At 43.9% G+C, this 24,251-nt stretch overlaps 1 protein-coding gene across 1 annotated transcript in view; it reads left to right on the top strand.

The window, feature by feature from the left end:
- The window catches only part of IQCK (IQ motif containing K), a 118,943-nt gene extending 95,742 nt beyond the window's left edge, over nt 1-23,201 (top strand). The window contains exon 9 of the mRNA XM_032328024.1: nt 22,769-23,201. Coding sequence (XP_032183915.1) covers nt 22,769-22,824 — 56 coding nt within the window. The 3' untranslated portion in view covers nt 22,825-23,201. The remainder of the gene's footprint in view (nt 1-22,768) is intronic.
- Nucleotides 23,202-24,251: the final 1,050 nt, after the last annotated feature.

Below are 24,251 nucleotides of genomic sequence, written 5' to 3'. Positions count from 1 at the left end.
CCTACCAGCTTCTGGAAGTCTCTTGAAACCAGAATGGATTAAGTTTCCCACTTATTAAGGACTGTAACCCTGTGCAGGTTGCTTAATCTCTCTCTGACTTAGTTTGCATGGCAATAAAGTGGAAATACTGATATGAAGAACAACCCTATAGGGTTTGGGAGGATTAAATGAACTGGAATAGTGCCTGGCTCATAACAAGAAATGATCAGTAAGTGATTCGCTCTATATGGCTAATATATGTTGCTATTAAGAATATTGGCCTTTTGGGAAGGGGCACCTGCACCCCAATGTTTATAGCAGCAATGTCCACAATAGCCAAACTATGGTAAGAGCCTAGATGTCCATTAACAGACAAATGATCAAAGAAGATATGGTATATATACATATAATGGAATATCATGCAGCCATCAAAAATGAAATCTTGCTATTTGCAACGATGTGGATGGAACTAGAAGGTATTACGCTAATTAAAATAAGTCAATCAGAGAAAGACAATTATCATCTGATCTCACTGATTTGTGGAATTTGAGAAACAAGGTAGAGGATCACAGGGAAGAGAGGACAAATTGAAACAAGATGAAACCAGAGAGGGAGACAAACCATAAGAAACTCTTAATCTCAGGAAACAAACTGAGGGTTGCTGGAGTGGAGGGGGTGAGAGGGATGGGGTGGCTATCTGATGGACTTTGGGAAGGGCACGTGTTGTGGTGAGCACTGTACATTGTGTAGGACTGACCAATCACAGACCTGTTACCCCTGAAACAAATAATACATTATATGTTAATTTTTAAAAAGAGAATATTGGCTTTGGGGTGCCTGAGTGGCTCAGTAAGTTAAGCATCTGCCTTTGGTTCAGGTCGTGATCCCAGAGTCCTGGGATGGAGTCCCATCTGCTTCTTCCTCTGGCTCTGCCTCTCTCTCTCTCTCTCTCTCATGAATACATAAATAAAATGTTGTTTTTTTCTTGAAAAAGACTATTGGCTTTGGGATCTGACAGAACCGGGGTCCTGCCCCTTACTATCAGTGAGGTCATGGGCCAGTTGCTCATCCTCTCAAGACCCACGTTTGCTCGTCTGTTATAATGGGGACAATTAGGGCCTATTGTAGAGGCCTCCTGTGAGGATCAAATAAGATTAAATACCATTGTATGCTGTTAAACAGACCCCTGGCACAGAGGGAAGGGACAATAACTGGTTGCTGGTTTTGGTAATATTTTTTAAACCGTCAAGAAATATATATAAAATTTTTATTCCAGGTAATTTACCTGTAGCAGTGGCTCTCCATCCTGGCAGCAGATCAGCATCCCCTGGGGGGAAATTTGTAAGATGTGTCAGGCTAGGGGCCCGAGAAAATGATGACACGGGTTTATTCTTAGTAGAGAATGTGTTGTAACCACATCAGCAAAATTCTAATACTGTGGATTAGTTGCAAGGTCCCAGCATAGGTCCCCAATTCAGGGAATCTGAGTTCCTGGCCCCCGTCTGCAATTTACCTGGTTGATGGACTTTGCTTTCTCCTTTGAAAAATGGAAGGAGTAAACTAGGAAATCTCTATAAACAAGAAACCTAATAGGTGTTTGCCGTAGAGTCTCCTGCCCCCTGGGCAAGCGGTCTATTGCTGAGCAGATGCAAACCTTGGAAAACTTGCTGTTGTCTTGGTGGTGATCATTGGCCTTGGGAGTTTGGTCTCAAGACTGGAGGCAAGAACAGTAAGATGGTGAACATTCTGGGCATTTGCTGGGGGGAGAATAGGGCGGGATGGTTGAGGGCCAGAGCATAACTGGGGGGGTTTCAATGTTGAAGGGGGAAGACAAAAGGATGGATTGGGTATTTGGCCATTTAGGAGAGTTTGCAGGGAAAGCACAGGGGTGTTTAAAGGAGATTTTGGTTTGGTCATACACTGGAGGAGTGGGAAGCCTATGTTGTAGACTGAGGGCCTTTCTTACCACCCTATTTGGGTCTGTCACACTCGGGGTGACTCTGAATGAAAGGTGAAGCTAACAAAGGGAGGACAATGGGAACTCGCTCCTGCTGTGTGGCATCTTGACCTGCAGGAGACATGTCGCCTATATCCTTAGCTGCCAGACCTTGCTGGTCTGCCAAGATCTGTGGTCCTCACGAAAACTCAATTTATTGGATGCCTCCCATGGGCTAGACACCTTACAGATATTATTTTCTAATCTTCACCATAAATTCAACTAGTACAAACTATTATTACCCCTGTTTTTTGGGGGGAGGAGAGTATCTCAGAGGTTAAGTCACTCAGCTTTGGTCACACAGCTGAGGAAATCTAGAAGTTTCCACAACATCGCACTGCCTTTACTGTTCTCACAGCCTTCCTTTCAGTCGGTTGGTGGACTGGTAGGCTGAGGGAAAAGTCTGGAATTCATGCTTTCCAAAAGCTCAAAAGGCATTCAACACAGAAAGGAAGGCCACACTATGAGAAGAAATGAAGAAGGGATGCCTGCTCCACCATGGCTGGAACCTTGAAAACATTATGCAAAGTGCAAAGAATCAGACATCAAAAAGACCACATATTATGTGATTTCATTTATATGAAATATCCAGGACAGGCAAATCCACAGAGACAGAAAGTAGATCAGTGGCTGCAAAGGGCTAGGGGAATGGAGGGGAATCACAAAAGGGTATGGGGTTTCGTTTTGGGCTGAGGAATAGTAAAATTGATTGTGGTGGTGATTACACACTTTTGTGACTCTATTGAAAACCATTGAGTTGTGTGCTTTAAATGGGTGAATTGTGTGGTATATGATTCATATTTCAATACAAGTGCTACAAAAAGAATTAAAAAGAAGGCCCAGACCACCTCGTACCCAATCGGATGGATACTATCAAAAATCCCCCAAAAGATAATATGTGTTTGTGAGGATATGGAGAATTGGATCCTTATGCATTGTTAGTAGGAATGTAAAATGGTAAAATAGCCAAAGTCGTTCCTGAAAAAAACTTAAAAAGGAATCACCGTATGATTCAGCAATTCCACTTCTGGTGATGTACCCAGAAGAACTGAAACCAGAGTCTTGAAGGGATATTTGTGCACCAAATTCATAGCAGCATTCTTCACAACAGCCAAAAGATGGAAGCACCCTAAGTGTCTATCTGTAAACGAATGGATAAGGAAAATGTGGTCTATATATACAGTGAAATAGCATTCCGCTTTCAAAGGGAAGGAAGTTCTGACACCTGCTATAACATGGATGAATCTTGACAGCATTGCGCTGAGTGAAATAAGCCAGTCACAAAAAGACAAAGACCATATGACTCCACTTATAGGAGGTAGAGTAGTCAAATTCTAGAGACGGAAAGTAGAACAGTGGTTGCCAGGGGCTGAGCAGAGGGGAGAATGGGGAGTTCGTGTCTAATAGGCACAGGGTTTCAGTTTTTGCAGGAAGAGAACAATTGTGGGTATGAGTGGTTGTGATGGTTGCACAACAATATGGAGACACTGTGGCTCAGTGGGTTAAGCCTCTACCTTCGGCTCAGGTCATGATCCCGGGATTGAGCTCCACATCAGGCTCTCTGTCAGGCTCTCTGCTGATCAGAGAGCCTGCTTCTCCCTCTCTCTCTGCCTGCCTCTCTGCCTACTTGTGATCTCTCTCTCTCTGTCAAATAAATAAATAAAATATTTTTAAAAAACAATATGAAGACACTTATTACCACTGAATTGTATGCCTAAAAATGGTTAAGATGGTAAATTTTATGTATATTTTACCACATAAAAAACTGAGAGGAAAAAGGGACACCTGGGTGGTTCAGTGGGTTAAGCATCTGACTCTTGATTTCATCTCAGGTCATGATCTCAGGGTCATAGGTCAAGACCCACCTTGGGCTCCTCACTCAGTGGGGAGTCTGCTTGAGATTCTCTCTCTTCCTCTGCCCCCCCCCCAAATCAGTAAATGAATCTTTTAAAAAGGAACTGAGAGGAAAAAATGAAGGCTCAGGTGCCAAATATCCTCATGGCTAATGCTCTTTCACCTCTTAATGTCACCTCTACTTAATATCACCTCCTTAGTGAGTCCTTCCTGACCATCTCTTGCTTCCCCACCTCTCTGCCCTGCTTGTCCCCATCCAACATGTCCTCTACAGAGTGATTCAAAAAGAGTTGACCATTTCTAGACTTGTCTTACAACATGCTGTAGCTGGTGGGCATCAAGACCTTGGTGTGGGGTCCACCCCTTCTTTGCAGCCTCGCAGGAGTAAAGAAACAAGTCACAGCTGCCCTTCAAGCTGTGACTAAGGATCTAGAGGAAACTGACTCCAGGATGGCTGGGCACCATATTTCCTGTGTGTGTTACACGGAGCTGCATATACGTTGGAGTTAACTGTACTAGTTCCTTTACAAATTGTCTTTGACTACATGATACACATAACTTATAATTTTTCCAAGTGTTTAATTCTTTTGAGTCACCCAATATTTTTAAGATTTACTTTGTTTATTGCCTGTGTAACCATACAATATAAATTTGCTAATAGCAGGGACTTTTTATTTTTCCTTCCTGTTTTGTTCACTGCTCTATCCCTAGCACCTAGAACGGTGTCCAGCACATGGTAGATGCTCAAGAAATATTTGTTGATTAATGAATGAATCTGTGTCTCATAATCCCTTTCCAAAATTATCTAGCTTGGTAAGCTCTCCCAAGGACAAGTAAATGGAACTGTTTCCAAGCAAACAAGCAACCGCACACAGACAAAGGGAAGACATAGGCTTACACATAATATATAAAGGGACAAAGAGAAAAGTCTACTAGAATATAACCCTAAAATGTTAATAGTGATAATTTTTTACATTTTTTTGTTTGTTTTAGTAATCTCTACACCCAACATGGGGTTCAAATGCACAACCCTGAAATCAAGAGTCACATGGTTTTCCGACTGAGCCAGCCAGGCACCCCAGTATGGTGATTATTTCTAAGTAGTAGTAATGCTGGAGATTGATGGGTTGATTGATTTCTGCCTGGGTTTTTTTTTTTCCCCCTAAAATAGAAATACAGGTGATTATTTTCCTTTTTTGATTATTTATGTCTTCTAAAATGATAACACAGATTGTTCATATCCACCGTGCGCTTACTATGAGGTAAACACTTTTCGAAGTGTTTCCTTAATAGGGACTCTGTCCTCACAGCAGCCCTGTGAAGCAGGTACTACTGTGGTCTCCGTTTTATAGATGAAGAAACTGAGGCACAAAGAGGTTGAGCAGTGTACCGAGGGCCCCACAGCAAAGAAGTAGCAAAGCCAGGCAATTTCTTGGACTCTGGCAGATTCCAGAGTCCTTCCTCTTCCCCACTTCGTTATGCTGCAATGCACAGATGTTATTTATGGGGTTCAAATGCTCGGGAGAAATCTGTTGGTGTTTGGTTTCATACAAAGTCCATCAGGATCCAACCTCTGATTAAGTCGCTGAGGGCAAGAAGCACATGTCCCTCTATGCCTGTTAGCCTGGTTTAAAGGGCAGTGGTCCCACCCGTGTAACTGTCCCGCCTTCTCCCTCTGAGCGCCAGTCCAGCCCCGTTGACACATGGTATTCTCCCTTAGGATCTAAATTTAGGATCTGAGTAGCTAAAGTGTCTTGCCAATTTCCAGATTCAACTCTCATTAGTCCAGGACATGGAAAATTTTCAAGGTAGAGCTATGGAAGCTAGATGTTAAGAAGGGCAAGCTGATTCCTTTTAAACTAATTTAAAAACTGTCCCCTTATCGAAGTAATACATTCTCATGGTGAAACTACAGAAAAGCATCAAGAGATCAGAAAAAGCTACCCACCAATGCTGTTACTAATCCTTTGGCATATAAAAAAACTTTTTAAAAAAGATGTTATTTATTTATTTGATGGAGAGAGCCAGAAAGCACAGGGGGGCAGGGGGGAAGGCCGGGGGGTGGGGGGAGGGCAGAGGGAGAGGAAGAAGCAGGCTCCCCACTGAGCAGGGAGACCCATGCCATGCGGGGACTGTGGGTCTCGCATCCCAAGCCCCTGGGACCATGAATTGAGCTGAACAGACAGCCACCTAACCAACAGAACTACTCAGGTGCCCCTAGAAAAACTTTTTTTAAAAGTGCCTTATTTTGTCCCATCCAAGTAGGAGGGAGGTAGCAGAAGCTGAGTCTTATGTAATATCCTCCCGTTGCCATGTGCGTCAGAGTTACCCTCATTTGCTTTTCGTGGCATCTAGAGACTGGTCTCTTAAGAGGTTTCAAAGTGACGTTTGAAGCTGTCCAGAGAGAGCAGCTAGCTAATGATGGCAAAAAAAAAAAAAAAAAAAGTCCAGGGCTTGGAGTCCCAAGATGTACCTTCAAACCCTGCTTGGAAGCTTCCTAGCTGTGTGTCTTTGAGCAAGGCACTTAACCTTTCTGATCTCCCATCTTCTAACTGTGAAATGAAATTAACACCCCTCTAAAGTCCAACTGAGAGGTCATTTGAATGAAGAGACTTGAGCTCACACTTACCTACAGATTCTCACTGGCTCTGTGACCTTGAGCAAGTTACTGAACCTCTCTATGGTTTAGTTTCTTCATCTGTACGATGGAAATAATAAAAGTACTTCCCTCACTGGATCCCAAAGGGACCTGTATGAGACAGTGGGTGTAACATGCTTACTTCAATGCCTCATACATGTTAGGTGCCCAGTAATGACCAGTGACTACTGTAAACCATACAACTTTTGAAGCTTATTAGAGCTATTTACCCACTGTGGATGGTGAAATCAATTAGTGGGTTGCCACAGCATTTAAAAAATAAAAGAGTAGGGGCTCTGGGTGGCTCGGTCAGTTGAGTGTCTGATTCTTGATTTTGGCTCCAGACCTGAGATCCAGCCCCGTGGGGGGGCTCTGAGCTCAGCGTGGAGTCTGCCTGGGATTCTCTCCCCTTCTCCCTCTGCCCTTCCCCTTCTTTGTGCTCTCTATCTCTCCATAAAATAAACCATAAAATCTTTAAAAAATAAAAGAGTAGATCTAGAAAATGTTAGTATGCATTGCTTATAGTAAGGGATGTTCACTTGTGAACGTTTAGTTTCAGGTGTGTGTGTTTGCCTACTATAAAAGCAATGTAGGGGTGCCTGGGGGCTCAGTGGGAGAGAGAGAGGGGGGGAAGCAGGCTCGCCGCCAAGCAGAGAGCCCAATGCGGGGCTCGATCCCAGCAGCCTGGGATCATGACCCGAGCTGAAGGCAGAAGCTTTAACCCACTGAGCCACCCAGGCGCCCCAGAGATGACCACTATTGAGAGGTCCTCTTTCTTTCTTAAAAACAGCTTTATTGAGATATAATTCATATGTCATACAATTCAAAGTGTACAAGACAGTGGCTTTTAGTATTTTTACAGAATTTGCAACCATGACTGCGATCAATTTTAGTATCTTTTCGTCACGTCACAAGAAACCCTTAGCCATGACTGCCAAGAGCCCCCTTCCTCCCAGCCCCAGACAACTGCTAATCTACTTCCTGTCTCTGCAGAGTTGCCCTCATGACTGGTTTATTTCACTCAGCACAATGTTTTCAAGAACCATCCATGTCATAGCATTTATCTATACTTCATTTCTTTTTATGGCTTGTATTAGTTAGCTTAGGCTGCCTTAACAACATACCGCAGACTAGCCGGCTTGAACAACAGACATTTTCCCACGGCACTGGAGGGGGGCAGTTGGAGATCAGGGTGCCAAGGACGACGCGGGCAGGGTCTGGTGAGAGCTCTTCTCCAGGCTTGCGGGTGCTGCCTCCCAGCTGCTACCTCGCACAGTGGAGGGAGAGCTCTGTATCTCTTCCTCTCCTTAGGACCGTACCAGTTCTATGAGATTAGGGCTCCACCCTTATGACCTCATTAACTTTGATCACCTCCTTAAAGGTCTTATTTCCAATACAGTCACTTGAGGGGAGATCACCATTCAGCTCATAACATAACTGAGTAACATTCCATGGTATGGATATATCACATCTCATTGACCTCTTCGTCGGTTGATGGACATTTGACTCATTTCCATTTGGGGGCTACCATGAACATTTCATGCACCGGTTTTGTGCGAACACGCAATTTCATTTCTTTTGGGTATAGACGTAAGAGTGGAATTGCCGGGTCATATGGTAACCCTAGATTCAACTGTTTGAGGAACTGCCAGATTGTATTCAGAGGGGCTAAACCATTTTACATTCCCACCAGCAATGGATGAGAGTTCCAGTTTTTGCACATCCTTGCCAACACTCTTTATTATCTGTCTGTTGGATTCTAGCCATCCTAGTGGGTGTGAAGTGGTATCCCGTTGTGGTTCGATTTATGTTTCCCTGATGCCTAATGATGTTGAGCATCTTTTCATGTGCTTATTGGCCATTTGTGTATCTTTTTTTGGAGAAATGCCTATTCAGATCCTTTGCCTTTTTAAACTGGATTATCATTTTATTGTTGAACTGTAAGAGTTCCTTGTGTATTCTAGTCACGTTTCTTTTCAGACACATACTTTGCAGTTTTGTGGGCTGTCTTTCCATCTCTTGGTGTCTTAAAGCACTAGAGTTTTCAATTTTGATAACGTACATGTATATTTTCATTTGTTGCTTCTGCCCTTGGTATCATATCTAGGAAACCATGGCCCAATCCGAGATCATGGAGATTTATTTATTTATTTTTTCTAAGAGTTGCTTGATTCAAGTTGTTTCCTTTAAGTCTTTGACCCATTTTGAGTTGATTTTTGTATATGGCCTAAGGGAAGGGTCCAACTCCATCCTTTTCCATGTGGCTGTGCTGGCACCCAGCAACGCTCGTTAAACAGACTCTTCTTTCCCCGTTGAAGTGATCTTGGCACTTCTGTTGAAAATTGGTTGAACATGAATGTAAGGGTTTCCGGACTTTCAATTCTTTCTGTTGATCTATATGTCTATTCTTATGCTAGGACCACACAGTCTCCATCGCCGTAGCTTTATAGTAAGATTTTAATTCATGAAATTTGAATATTCTTTATTTTTTGGATACTGTTTTTGGCAATTCTGGGAGCTGTGTATCTCCAGTTGTCATCTTTATTGTCAATGTTTTTGAAAATGCAACTTTAACTTTACATCAGTGAAATCAAACTCCTTAACAATTATTTTCATGTCTCCCTAACTCTACGTTGTGAACATCCTTCTATATTGTAAACTTACTTTACATATTCTTAGCACATAATTTAGTTTTTTTCCTACCAGACACTTGTTTCTGAACTTCACCATTGTAAATATTGACACCATGGCTGCCTTGATTCCTAAAACAGTGTAATATTTGAATATTGAAGATATTCTTACATATTGAAAACCTCAATCTTTTCATTCAAACATTGAGATGATTTCCCTAAAAGCAGTAGAAGAGGCACAAATAAGAGTCAAATCTTACATTTGCAACTTAAAAAATCCACTAACCTTTCTGAATCTCGATGTTCTCACCTGAAAAATTCAGATAATAATAATAGAGTTCTTGTGAAGATTAAAGGAATGTAGGAATATAAAGTGTAGCACACATATGACTCAATAAATAGTACTTATAGTTACTTTCTATGTTTTTATTTTTTAAGTAGACTCGTGTGGAGCCCAACATGAGGCTTGAACTCACTACACTGAGATCAAGAGTCAGATGTTTAATTGACTGAGCCACCTCGGTGCTCCTATATAATAATAATTATTATTATTATTGTTTTCATCATTGTTGTTATTGTTGCTAGCTATATTAAAAGTTTCAGAATGTAGCTGAAATGGAGAGGATAGGCTGACGCTCATGTCTTTCCTATCAGCCTGGGAATTGCGATCATAATGAAGACCTAAGGGGCGCCCAGCTGGCTCAGTTGGTGGGACATGCAACTCTTGATCTTGGGGTTTTGAGTTTGAGTTCCACATTGGGTGTAGAGATTACTTTAAAAAATTTAAGAAGACTCTATTTTTTTAAAAAATAAAGAGTAGACATTAAATATTCCCTACATCAGCCAAAGACCAGTGTTTTAAATATCATGCACCAAATTGATGTCTTCATTCCTAAATCTTTGTATGTATTTCAGATTAGTTTCTTAGAATCATTTCTCAGCAACAGCCATGAGATGGTCTGATTCCATTTGTGTAGCTATGGAAGATATTGTTTACATATTAAAAACACTTATCTTTTAATTAAAACATGGATTAGCTCCAAGAGAGCACAGCTCTGTCTGGCATGTGCACCATTTTAGGTCCAGCATCAACCAACACACAGTAGATGCTGACAAAAGAATGCAAAAAAGGAAAGCAGCAGGCTGCCAATATATTTTGTTGCTTTGGATTACTTTGTAGAGGCAGCAGGGGTTAAAGGGGTTTAGCCCAGGAAAGCAAGCACATAGCAGTTTGAACCACAATGAGAGCTACCTTTTTTTTTTTTTTTTTGAGGATTTTATTTATTTATTTGTGAGGGAGCAAGAATGAGAGAGATCACAGAGGGAGAGGAAGAGGGAAAAGCTGACTCACCGCTGAGCAGGGAGCCAGATGCAGGGCTTGATCCCAGGACCCGGAAATCACAACCTAAGCCAAAAGGCAGAAGGTTAACCTACTGAACCACCCAGACGCCCCAAGAACTACCCTTTATGATTATGCACCTGCTGCATCTGTTTTGTCAGTCATTCTTCTGGTGGATTTTTGTATGTGACCTCAGTTAATATATTTAAATATTAAGATTACCTGTGCAGTAAGATCCATGGAGAACCCAGTGCTACAGGCAAGGAAACAGAAGCTTCAAAAGGCTTAATGACTGGGCCTAAGGTGTGCTGGTAGTAAGTGCTGAGCCCAAATGCAAACATTTACTTCTCTGATACTAAAGTCTGGGTATTTTTTTTCCCAGGAAAGATGTGTGTCCTTTTGTGTCCTAGAGGCTGAGAGAGAGGGTGGTTGGGGCTTACAGAAGGAAGCTAGCGTACAACTTCTTAATTAGATCAACAAATATTGATTGAGAACCTGCCCTGGGGGTGGACTGGACACTTCCAAGTGCTGGGGAGACAATGGATACCATACACCAGCACCTTCCTCTCCTGGAAACCCCAAATCTAGTGGGGGAAGCAGACACTATTCCAGTAATCACACAAGTACTTGATTATAGACTGTGATGACTGCTTCAGAGACGTTCAGGGTGCCACCAGAGATTAGCTGGGGAATTTGACTAGGTTCCTGCAAGGCTGAGATCAGAAGTAAACTAGGAATTAACTAGATGTCAGGGCCAGGGAGGGCTTTCCAGGATGAGAAAAAGACCTAAGTAAGGACCTTGAGCCTGGAAGGGGACTGAAAGAAGGCCTGTGTGGCAAAAGCAGTACGCAGGGTGACAGGGCAGTGGGGAGAGAGCAGTGGCCTCACAGACCCTATTAAAGACAGTGGCCTTGATCCTGAGGGCAGCAGGGAGCCTTTAAAGAGTCCTAGCTGAGCAGTGGCGGCATCAGATGGGCTATCTAGAAGGATGGATGTGGCCGCAAGTGGGAGACAAATTAGGTGACCAGTTGGCAGTGGGAATGGACGGAGGTAGATGCATTTAGGAGACATTTATGGGTTAAGAATGACATAGGTGTTATGAGTAATCCTTTCCAAAATGCAGTTTTGTTTGGAGGTAAATATGTTTCTCACCAGTATCCACAGTCAGAAACATTCACATTTTCTTTTCCGTATTCTTCCTACTAGGAAGAATCCTGTGGTTGAAACTCTTGGTTTGTGAATTCCCAACCCCTTTCTGAACATTGATAAGTTTGGTTTCTTAGTCCTTGGAGTTTCTTGACTTGAGCCCTGTCTGCTCTGGGTTCTGGACCAAGCACTAAGATTATGAGTGAATACCCCGCCAGTCCCTCAGTACAGATCGAAATGATTTCTCAATTAGTTATTAAATTGTTACCCTTGTAAAGGAACTGCTTAAAAATAAACTGGAGGATTTGTTTCCTTTTCGCTTAAAGGCAACATTTAATATGCGAGCTTCTACCAGTCTGAACTGGATGAGACTGTTTATACCCAGGCTAATTCAGAATGCTTGGGATATTTCTAAAGGTTCAGTCTTGGCAGCGGCAGCTGAGAATGCAGAGATAAATAAAAAAGTCACAAGACGCGGCTGATGGGGTTCGTCTGTTCATTCACACCCATGACTCACTGGGCTTTTGGAGACACTGGATTTTGAAGGGCAGCCTAGTGGATGGTGGTGGGGTAATCAGCTGTGCTGAAACTCCAGTCTTGATGCAATTCAGCTAAATGGACCTACCCTCAGAAACAGATGTGGAGAGAAAATGCTTATACAGATATAGACATACGAATAGCACATAAAGCTTATCCACAAGACTTAAAGAAAATGCATTTAAATATCTGTTCGAAAATAGCATATTTTCCAGTTTTTCTACAGACACTCTGTTACTTGTATGATTAAGAAATAGTTTCATTGAGGGAATCCTGGGTGCTCAGTTGGTTGGGTGTCTGCCTTTGGCTCAGGTCATGATCCTGGGGTCCTGGGATGGAGCCCTGCACCAGGCTCCCCGCTCAGTGGAGAGTCTGCTTCTTCTTCCCCCTCTGCTGCTCCCTCTTCCCGCCACCGCTTGTATGTGCTCTCTTAAGTAAATAAATAAACGATTTTTTTAAAAAGAAGCAATGTCATTGAGGGGTTCCGGCTGGCTTGGTCAGTAGAACAGGCAATTCTTGATCTCGGGTTGTGAGTTGGGTGTAGAGATGACTCAAAAATAACATCTTAAAAAAAAAAAAAAGAATTTTGCAGCACGTGGGTGGTTCAGGCAGTTAAGCATTTGCCTTTCGCTCAGGTCATAATCCCAGGGTCCTGGAATCAAGCCCCACATCAAGCTCCCTGTTCAGCGGGGAGCCTGCTTCTCCCTCTCCCTCTGCCACACCCCCTGCTTGTGCTCTCTCACTCTCTCCCTCTGTCAAATAAAAAAATAAAATCTCACCCCCCAAAAAGAATTTTATTGAGCACCTGCTATGTGTCAGGCAATGGGTCATCTCATCTGATCCTTCATGCCCCTGAGAGGAAGCTGTTATTATCCTAGAAGGAGCTGAGGCTTCCAAGGGCTTCAGAGACTTGCTCAGGTCACCCAGTTGGTAAATGATGGTAGGATTCTGGTTCCAGAAGGTGTGATCTGAGCAACTACACTCTGCTCCCATGCCTCTGTCACTGGTTTAGCCTTGGTGGTTCCCTTCTCCCATCGGGGCCTCACTTATAAAAAAACAAGCCTTTTATTAAATATCTCCCTTTCTAGGACTCCAGATCCTTTTCAGGGTCAAAATTTGATAATCCCCATGTTTCGGTCTCAATATAACCAATGTTGTCGCTTCCAGCACCAAATGTCCCCACTTAAAACACTGCCTCCAAGGAGACTTCACTGAGTTTACTGAAGTAACACTGTTTAGAAGTCAGCAATAAGTCTTAATTATTGCACATTCAAGACTGTTAAATTCTCCCCAGTGCCTTGTGGCTTCCAAGGCTCAACTTTCCTTAAAATGATGCAGCCCAATATCTGACACGGTCAAGAAAGGGAGATAAACTTAATCAGACTGCTGACCTTTACTCCTTGAATGTCAACATACGTTTCTTTTTAGACAAAAAGGCTTCCACCATTTATTCCCCCACTGGGGGGACATGGAGTTATATTCGTAGATTTTTTTTTTACACTTTTTCTGTGTTCTTCCAATTTTCTATTATGCCTGTGTTTTGTTTTTGTAGTGGAAGAATACTCTGATTTTTAAAAGTCAGTCCAGTAAAGTAGAAGAGAAATAAAATCTTGGTAATATATATTGTATATCCCATGCCTTCTTAATTGGAAAGTATGGAAGTTGACTCTAAACTCCACTAGATGATTCTCGGTCAGGATCAGGGACCCCAATTCTTACTTTGTAGTGCTATGACTTGATGGTGTAGACCATGGATTTTGATCTCAGATAGACCAGGTTTAGAATCTTGGCATGACCATTTACTTAGCTTTATGACCCCGGGCAAGTTGCTTATAGTGTGTCTGAGTCTTAGTTTCCTCATTATTAAAATGGAAATAATGATTACATCTACCTCCCAGAGTGGCTGGGGAGATTGAATGAGATAAATGAACATAGTGCCCAGCATTCCGTTAATGCAAGTTTCTTGATTAATTATGTGATATTGTTAATATTCTGTTGCAAGTCCCCCCCACCCCCGGGACTGATGAGGTACCTAAGACTTCTGGCCCTGGCTCTGAATTAAAAAGTCCTCGGATCTTTATTCTCTTCCTCCCCATTTTCCAATTTATTTTAGTTTAGTTTAGTTTGTCTTTGAAGTGAAACTCACAGGCAGTAGGATATACTAGTCCCCAGTGAACTTCTATGTGTGTATACCTTGGCATAACCACCACCCAGATCAAGATAAAGACATATCCAGCCCCTCTGCGGGCTCTCTCATGCCCCTCTCCAGCTGGCAGCCCCCAACCCCAAGGCAAACTCTATTATGACTCCTAAAACCATAGAAGAGTTTTGCTTATTCTCAAACTTCGTATAAATGAAAAACACAGGGTGAACTCCTTTGTGCCTGCTGAGCATTAAGTCTGAAAGATTCAGCCAGATTGTTGAGCATAACAGTCGTTTGCTCTTTTTCACTGACGCACAGTATTCTTTCTAATGAATCTCATTACAGCTTGTATATCTGTTCACTTTACTGATGAACGCTTGAGTTTTACCCAGTTTTTGGCTATTATGAAAAATACTGCTATTATGAATGTCTTTGTATATGTTTTCTGGCTCACTTCAGTTAGACTACCGGGAGTGGAATTGATGGGTCTGGGAGTATATATAATATTTAATTTTAGAGGATACTGCCAAGTCCTTTTCTAAAGTGGTTGCACCATTTCCCATTCTCACCAGTGGTGCCTGAGCTTTCCAGTTGCTCTGCGTCCCCGCTAACCCTTGATATGCTGAGTCTCTTTTATTGTAACCACCCGGGTGGGTGGATGTGCGCTAGCTATCTCGTCATGCCTTTAATTTCCATGACGTCTAACGATGTTGCACACTGTTTAACGTGATCATCTGCCATTGGGACACACCGTTGCGTTCCTCAATTCAGTTATACTCTTGGGATATCTGATAGCTGCGGTTGCCAGAATGAGGTTTACAGAATGAGCACACATGTTCTGGGAGAGGTTGCAGAGGTTCTCCTGGGACCAACATGGCAGAGTTTGGGGCACACACAAGCCATCTACGCTGGTTTCTGCTAACTTTCAAGTTCTTAACTCTTTGATAGTGAGCTTGCAAGAGAAATAACTTGCAGATGAGTGACATGCTGTGAATTTTAAAAAATGCTAAGTGAACTCTCTAGCAGCATTTCAGCTGGTATTTCTACAGTCCATGTTGGAGAAAAGAAGTCACATTAGTTGAGTATCCACTACGTGCCGGACCTAGCACTAGGCACTTTAAATACATTATCCTCTTGGAGCACCTGGGTGGTGAAATTGGTTAGCTGTCGGACTTTTGGTTTCAGCTCAGGTAGCGATCTCAGGGTCGTGAGATCAAGCCCTGTGTGGGGCTCTACGCTGAGCACGTGTGTGCTTAAGACTCGCTTTCCCTCGCCCTCTGCACCTTCCCCAACTCGTGCACCCGCGGGCGCACTCTCTTTTTCTCTCTCTGCAATAAATAAGTAAATATTTAAAAAAAATGTTTTTCTAGGGGCGCGGGGGTGGCTCAGTGGGCTAAAGCCTCTGCCTTCGGCTTGGGTCATGATCCCAGGGTGTTGGGATCAAGCCCCACATCAGGCTCTCTGCTCAGCAGGGAGCCTGCTTCCCCCCACTCCTCTTCCTGCCTCTCTGCCTGCTTGTGATCTCTATCTGTCAGATAAATAAATAAAATCTTTAAAAAACTTTTTTTTTCTAAAGATTTTATTTATTTACTCGAGAGAGACAGCACAAATGGGGGAGAGGGGTTGAAGGAGAGGGAGAAATAGGCTGGATCCCAGGACCCGGAGCCCATGACCTGAGCTAAAGGCTGATGCTTACCCAACTGAGCCACCCAGGCGGCCCCTACCAAAATATTTTTTTTTTAAGATTTTATTTTTTTATTTGAGAGAGAGAGAGAGTGTGTGAAAGCGAGCATGAGAGGAGAGAAGGTCAGAGAGAGAAGCAGGCTCCCCATGGAGCTGGGAGCCCAATGTAGGACTCGATTCCAGGACTTCCAGATCATGACCTGAGCCTAAGGCAGTTGCTTAACCAACTGAGCCACTCAGGTACCCACCAAAAAAAACACCCATTTTAATGACATACTTTGGAAGGCCCCAACCAGGAGTAAATGTAAAATAGGAGTCATTTGTTCTCCAAAAAAATTTTTTTAGAAAGGGAGTTGGGAAAAAAGGGGCAGAGTAGAATGAGTGAAAGAAACTGGTTTCCACTTTTACCCTTTAGAAACATCATCCTGTTTGGCTTCCAGACCAACAGACAGAACCTTGGTGTCCCCCTTGGAGACAATGTTAACCTTTGGTACTGAGCAATTTTAAAATCTGCATCGTCAAAATTTGCAGAAAATGTGCTTCACTGTATTCCGCTTGACATCTCTCCCTGTTCCTTCGAGCTTGGCAAAAGCATCACTTTGTTTTAGTGACTTCATATGTTTTACCAAGTTTATAAATTGTCAGACACCTCTTCATTCCCCAATGATTGGATCACTCCCAATCACTGTTGGGCCTTTAGGTTGTCCCCAAGCTGTTTTTGTGGTAAGACAACGCGGTAGTGAACACCTTTGTCTGCGAGTCTCGTTGTGGCATCTTTGAGTATGGAAATCTTCATCTACTGGTGAGAGATACTGTAAGACCATGACCTTGCAGGGGTTAAAAGCACAAATGCAGGAGCCAGAGAGCCTATGCTGTGACCACGGGCAAGCCACATAACCCGTGGGCCTGGGTCTCCCTGTCTGTCAGACTGGGGAGAATCATGGCACTTAGCTCACCATCACTTCATATGTGTGAAGGGCTCGATCAGTGCCACAGAAGTATCTGCTTGTATTATTTACCTCGAATCCTAGAAACTGGGGGGCTAGTTAATGCTTTTTGAGTTTTTTGGGGCACCTGGGTGGCTCAGTCGTTAAGTGTCTGCCTTCAGCTTGGGTCATGACTTCTCCCTGTGCTGTGTGTGCATCTCTTGGCTCTTGTAATCCCCTGTTTATTTTTCTGCTTCCCCCTCTGGACTGTGAGCTCCTGGAGATCCAAGACTGCGCCCTAAAGATAATAATAATAGGTCATGTTTACTGAGTGCCTAACTCAGGCCCGGACTCCGTGTCAAGCACCGGGCAGGCCTTGTCTGTCTTGCTCTCCCAGCACCATCTCGCACCTGGGCCCTCGGGAGACAGGTGCTGAGTGCTGGCGGAGCCATAGCGTGCGCTTTCCCAAACCCGTCACATCAAAGGGATCACTCAAAGCACGAGGTGGGGGATGTTGAGTGCCAGGATTCACTCCTGGAATCCGATTCTCAAGGTCTAGAGCAGCCCAGGGATCTGTCCCAGGTGATGCTTCGTTCTGAGGCCACATCTGGGCCACCCGAGTGAGAGGCTGCATGACCCCTCGGTCCCTGAATTTCCTGTGTCTCAAGCCTTAGGCAGTTTCTCCCAACTGTCCGGAATTCTCAGCCTGGTCACTGACTGGAACAGGAGAGAAGGAGGGTGACTGAGAGGAGGAAAACCCTAGCAAGTCTCATTAGTATGCAGAGCCTTTCTTGTCACACTGCCTTTAATTGAAGCTGAAGGGCTGGCTCCTGTCTCTGGGATTTTCCACTCTCCAGCCCTTCCGGAACTGGCTGTGCACCAGCCTGCTGAGGGGGACAAGGACGGTGCAGGGGCACGGAGGCATCTGTCTGTTGGTGTTGGAGGCCAACCGTGATGATGTCTCTAAACTAAAATGGAGACCAGGTTCTTTCATTCAGTCATCGCTACCTTCTCCTCCCCTGCTGCCTCCTTCCAAGCTCCCTCCTTTTACCCACCTGAGGACCTACCTGTGCAAGGCTCTGTTCTGCCAAAATGAGGAAGAAAACCACCAAGGGGAGACTTTTATCTTTCTTAACTTTTAATCCCTGCACATGGTTCCCATGGTTAAAAGACAGTACCCATCTCCCTGCCTTATCGCTGGCAATGAGCATTCACTGGGGGTCTTGGGACCTGTCCCCCAAGGATAAGGGAGGACTACTGTGGAGGATGGACAGAAGGACATAACCAGCGTCATCCCTTTTACACCCTCTGCTACAGCATTCACTTTGAGCTCTTAGCTGCTCCTCTCTGAATAGTTGTGATTTTCGATATGATAGATATGATTTTAGACAGTATCTGATTTCCTGCTATGACAGATGAGGGCGAGTTCACTAATACCCCATCTCCACCCTCCCAAAGTAGTTAAATTGTTCTTTTCTGTTCATTAGTTGGCTTTGTCATTTCAAGTAATATACCATTTTTATTTCTTTTTACCTGTTTTTTTGGGGGTGAGGGAAATATTCATACAATATTGACCACAATGCACATATAACTCTGGGGCAAGCACTCACGTATAACTACCATCCCAGTTAAGGAAATAGAATACTGTCAACACCTTTAAAGCTTCTCCTCCCGAAGTGAAGCCACTTATCCTGACTTTTGGGCTAATTGTTCTCTTGCCTTTTTTTTTTTTTTTTTTTTTAAGATTTTAAGTAATTTCTACACCCAACACGGGCTCGAATTTACAACCCTGAGATCAAGAGTCACATGCTCTACTGAGCCAGCCAGACACCCCGTTCTCTGGTCTCTTTTAGAGTTTTTCTCATCTTTAGAGGCACTCCTCGGTATTTAGATCTGCTGCAAATAGAATCGCACTACACGTATTACCCTGCACCTTCCAGCTTTCCTTCAACGTGGGTGAGCGCATCTAAGGCAACAGGTGTAGCTGTGGTTTATTCACGTTCCCTGCTGTATACTCACCGTTCAGACAGACCACGATTTGTTTATCCAGGCAGCTATTGATTGACATTTGGGTTCTTTGAAGCTTCCTGCTATCGCGGACATCTTAATCCACGTGGCTCAGACGTGTGTGCAAGGGTTTCCCCGGGGGGCAGCAGAAGGAGAGCAGTCGCTGCATTGTGGGGAGTGTGCATACTCAGTGTCACTGGATAATGCCACTTCCCCAGGGTGGGGACACCAGTGGAGAGGCCCCGCACTCCAGCAACTCTGACCTGACTGGCTGGGGTGGGCATTGAGGACGTTCAGATATCCCCAGGTGATTGCATCCTGGGGCTCCACATCCATCTTTATTTCCAGTCCATCAACTCTAGATAGTGTTTTGATTTTTCAGTTTGGAGGAGCGGTCCTAGCCTCACTCTCTGCTCTCCTTTCTCAAGACGCTTGTGTAATAATTGGAAAAAGATAATAAGGGCTTTTTCCCCAGGCAAAGCCGAAGTATATGGGTGGCTAAGAGAGGTTATCAAGGCATGGGCAGGAATTGGTTGATACGGGGACAGAGGGGAGCAGGTGAATTCTTTCTTAAGGCAGGGCTGAGGAACAACAGAAAACCCAAAGGCTGAATTCTTCCCAGCAGACTTCCTTCCCTCTCTGGCTACTGGGAGCCTCTATCGACTGTCTGCCAACTATGGGCCAGAGAGGTCATCAAACTGCTTCCATTTTGAGACATGGAGGGGAACTCTAGGCTCTTCTGAACTGTAAGGGTCTTTATGGTCACTTTTTTTTTTTTAAGGGACTCCAACCCCAGTTTGGGTTTTTCAACACTGACTGAGCATTAGCAACATAGGGGAACTTTGAATACTGTTCAATACCCGGGCCTCAGACCAATTACATCAGAATGTCTAGGGTGAGACCCAGGCACTAATAGGCTTCAGATGCAGCCCAGGTGATTCTTAAACACAACCAAGGTGGAGAACCAGCGGCAGCGGGTCAAACTCTGATGTATCCGTCATCCCCTGGGGGGGCTTGTTGACAACACGAACTGGCTGGGCTCCACTGCTGCTGATTCTTTAGGTGTGGGTGGAACTGTGGATTTGCGCTTCTTCTTCTTCTTCTTTTTTTAAGGATTTTATTTATTTAAGAGAGAGAGAGAGAGATCACAAAGAGGCAGAGAGGCAGGCAGAGAGAGGGGGAAGCAGGCTCCCCACTGAGCAGGGAGTCCGATGCAGGGCTCGATCCCAGAACCCTGAGATCATGACCGGAGCCGAAGGCAGAGGCTTTAAACCACTGAACCACCCAGGCACCCCTGGATTTGCACTTCTAACAGTTTCCCAGTGATGCTGGGAACAGTGCTGCTCCCCCTGACCCTGCCTAGAGCACTATCTTGCCCCTGAGGTTTTCCCGCATACCTCCCTGTCTGGACCCAGAGCAGCCCAGAACTAAGCTGTTCCATAGGGTGGAGCAGACAGCCTCCCAGCTCTGATGAGGCTGATAGCTTAAAATCGAATGTGGAAATTGACAAGGCCTACCAGTCGGGAATCTGCCATCCCCACTCATTGCTCAACTTTCCCATCCGGATCACATCATGGATCAGCGGGGTCCTGGGAAAGCACCTGCAGAGGCGTAGAGCATCCTTGGCTCTGAAGGACCATTGTCATCAATAGGATTTAGAGGCACATGGGATATTCACGGTGGTTACTTGGACAGCTTTTGTATGTATATGAAACAAAAAACAGTGTATACACTCAAAACAATCTTTTTTTTTTTTTTAAAGATTTTATTTATTTGACACAGAGAGAGAGATCACAAGTAGGCAGAGAGGCAGGCAGATGGGGGAGGGGGAAGCAGGCTCCCTGCTGAGCAGAGGGCCAGATGCAGGGCTCGATCCCAGGACCCTGAGACCATGACCTGAGCCAAAGGCAGAGGCTTCACTGGCTGAGCCACCCAGGCACCCCCCACTCAAAACAATTCTTTAAAATTTCCAGTGACCACAGGTTCTAAGTATTAAAAATACTTTTTCTAGTTTGAGTTATTAAGTCATTAGTAATGCACAAAGCCAAATAAATACACTTTAACTTTTGATAATTATTAAACACAGAAAACACGGGAAGGAGACTCTGGTGGACTGATTGCCTCCTTGTTTGCCACCTGGGGATTTTTTTACATACTAGCCAGTGCCAGGACCAGGAGAGGTACGAAAGGGGATCAATATAAAACCCATCAACCGCAAGTCCATACTGTCCACAGCTGAGGACTTGGAGGGTGACTCTCTTTGAATAAACCATGACCAAATACGCTTCGAAAGCCCCAGCTTGAGGACTGCTGTGCTAGCCTGGGCTGCTGAAAGCTTTTCAGTCCACATCCAACAGGAAGTAACTGTGTTGCCCGTGATGGTGTCCCCACCTCAGTCCATGCTTGGGTCTGGTTGGATCAAAACCTGTGCCCTACACGCTAACAACACGCTTTTGGCTAGAACACTCCTCCCCATGTGTGATCAGAGTCTGTGACCTTACTCAGAAGAACCTTCAGGCATTAATGTCCAGAACAAGCACTTGGAACGCTAGAAACAAAAACTTTTTAAAAACAAGAGTCTTTCTTGGGGGCGCCTGGGCGACTCAGCTGGTTAAGCAACCAACTCTTGATTTCAGCTTAGGTCATGATCTTGAGGTCCTGAGATCAATCCCTGCTTTGGGCTCCGTGCTCAGCACGGAAGCTGCTAGAGATTCCTGATTCTCTCTCTCTCCCTACCTGAACCCCCCGGCTTGCACAAGCGCACGCTGTCCCTCAAATAAATAAATAAAACCTTAAAAAAAATTTTTTAAATGAGAGGATCTTTCTAAAAGGACTCCCCCTCCCCCCACCCTGGGGGACTGGTTTCCCTATTTATCTAGGGAAGGGGCTTTTCCCTATTGGGACAATTTCCCTGTTACAAGTTGTGCTGTCCTGTGTTCTGCCAACTTTCCTGTTTAGCCGAGGCAGGAAATCCCCCAGATCATTCTTTTCCAGACCATGAAAGACTGGAAGAGATTCCCTTCTGACCTTGCATTCACCCCAGTGTTATCCTGAGATTTTAATTTTGGGTGGGTGGGGGAGCAAGGTGAGTGGTGACAGATTGGACGGAGTCAAGAGCCTGGAATGTGTCATCGTCTTCAGTAAAACTTCCTTTCTTCAGTTTCCCTGACCCGCAAAGAACACTTTTGACCTTCTACTGAACTAAATTAAGAATAGCTTGATGGACTTTGAAGGCATTATGCTAAATGAAATAAATCAGGTAAACAAAGACAAATACTGTATGATCTCATTTATATGGGGAATCTAAACAAAAAAAAAACCAGAATCAAACCCAAACTCACAGGAAAAGAGATCAGACTTGTGGTTACCAGGGACGATATAAACCTCCCGTTACATGATAAATCAGCACTAGGGCTCTAATGTACAACAAAATGACTGCAGCTAACACTCCTGAATGATACATAGGTAAGTTGTGAAGAGAGGAGATCCCAAGCGTTCTCATCACAAGATTTTCTTGTTATTGGATCTGTGTGAGAAGGTGGGGGTCAGTGAACCCCATTGGAGTAAATGTCTGACCATATATGTAAATCAAACCATCTTGCAATCTGCCTTAAAATTATACAGCGGTGTAAGTCGATTATTTTTCAATAAAACTGGGGGACAAAAAGAATAGCCATGAACATTACATGGTTTTGAAGCTTTCGATTCCGTCCTTGGAACACAGTGGCCCCGCGTTCTTCCCCGGTAGGTCCATGGCCCCAGAACCAGAGCAGGTGCTCAGTGAGTTCCGATGTCGTGGACCTCCACACATCAGAGTTTGCTGTTTGCAAAATCACAAGTCTGTCTGGGTATATAAATTGATTCTGACTTTCTCTTTCATTTCTTTGTAGTGAAATGCAAAATGGAGGACGAGGAGGAAATTGCACCTACGACTCCACCACCTTAACTACTGGGGGATCTTCTCCCTTTGGAGCTTCAAGGACCCTACGTGAGGAAAATGTACAAATTATGCTTCCTCTCTGTTGATTTTTTTTTAAAACGACTAGATTTGGTACATGTGAATACAGAACCTTTTCTGCACAAGCTAGGATTTGTTGCAAACATGCTTTACTGCATATAGTTTATCCTAGGAGAGTACGAATCTTAACTTTCTGCATTATCTCCAAATTTTATTATTTTATCTATTATTATTTCTTCAGTGCTTCCAGTATATTCTTCTACACCAACCGCCGTTAAAATATACAACAAACTCTAGATCCAAGAAACGCTGAAGTGTTTTAGTTTCCAGTTTCCCACTTCTGGCTGCCTTGGCAAAGACTGGTACTTAAATTCGAGTCCCACGGGCGCCTGGGTGGCTCAGTGGGTTAAGCCGCTGCCTTCGGCTCAGGTCATGATCTCAGGGTCCTGGGATCGAGGCCCGCATCGGGCTCTCCGCTCAGCGGGGAGCCTGCTTCTCTCTCTCTCTCTCTCTGCCTGCCTCTCCGTCTACTTGTGATTTCTGACAGTCAAATAAATAAAAAAAAAAAAAAAAAAAAAAAAATCTTTAAATTCGAGTCCCAAACCTTTGCCATGGGCTTTAGGTTTATCTGGTGAGTATTCTCTTCATAAAAAAGACGTATTGCCTACAACCACTTGCAGAGGAGACTGACTCTTAACTCTGACTGCAAATCCAACAAGTTGAAGACACCCAGACAGTGACAGACAAAGGATTTTGGTTGTCAAGCCCCCAGAGTACTATAGAAAGTTCCTCATTGGTGGCTAAGCTAACTTATTACCCTCATTTGTTCTGTGGTTTGCTGTGAACCAGGATTCCCCCGTTCAAATTGCCACAGACTGAGCCTCCAGGCAAATCCAAAAGCCTCGTAGTTATTCTGGGTGGTTTTGACAAGCTACCACACATCTTAAGTAAATAGGAAAGCCTTTATTTTTGTGTTAAGAACAGCATTTTGAAAATAAAACCTATCTGCCCATGCTTTACAACCTTTAAATTTGTCATGTTTATATACAGTCATTTATGGTACACGTTGATTGTCTTGAAATTTCTTTAACGATTTTTTTTTTTAATAAGTATGCAACAGTCAGCCAGGGGAGGATAAAGGTACATTATAAAACACACATTAATACATTTAATAAATATATATTATCTATCAAAAACGAGCCTTAGCTCTTTATCAATTAATAAAAAGCACCTGCTCAGAACTCTTGTAAGCTGGTGTAATCATTGCATCATTGGATTATAAAAGCCACAACACTCCCCCTTCAGTTTAGGGTTCAACTCAGCACTGGCCGACCTAGAAGACCACCCCAAGTTTACCCTTGTTTGCTGGGCCCAGACGGAGTCTGCGCTAAAAGCACGGGATCCCCACATTTTCC

The sequence above is a fragment of the Mustela erminea genome, chromosome 20 (assembly GCF_009829155.1).
Source record: "Mustela erminea isolate mMusErm1 chromosome 20, mMusErm1.Pri, whole genome shotgun sequence".
In the NCBI taxonomy this organism is placed as follows: domain Eukaryota; kingdom Metazoa; phylum Chordata; class Mammalia; order Carnivora; family Mustelidae; genus Mustela; species Mustela erminea.
The sequence above is the reverse complement of the archived record's forward strand: the minus strand, read 5'-3'. Positions and strand labels throughout refer to the sequence as shown.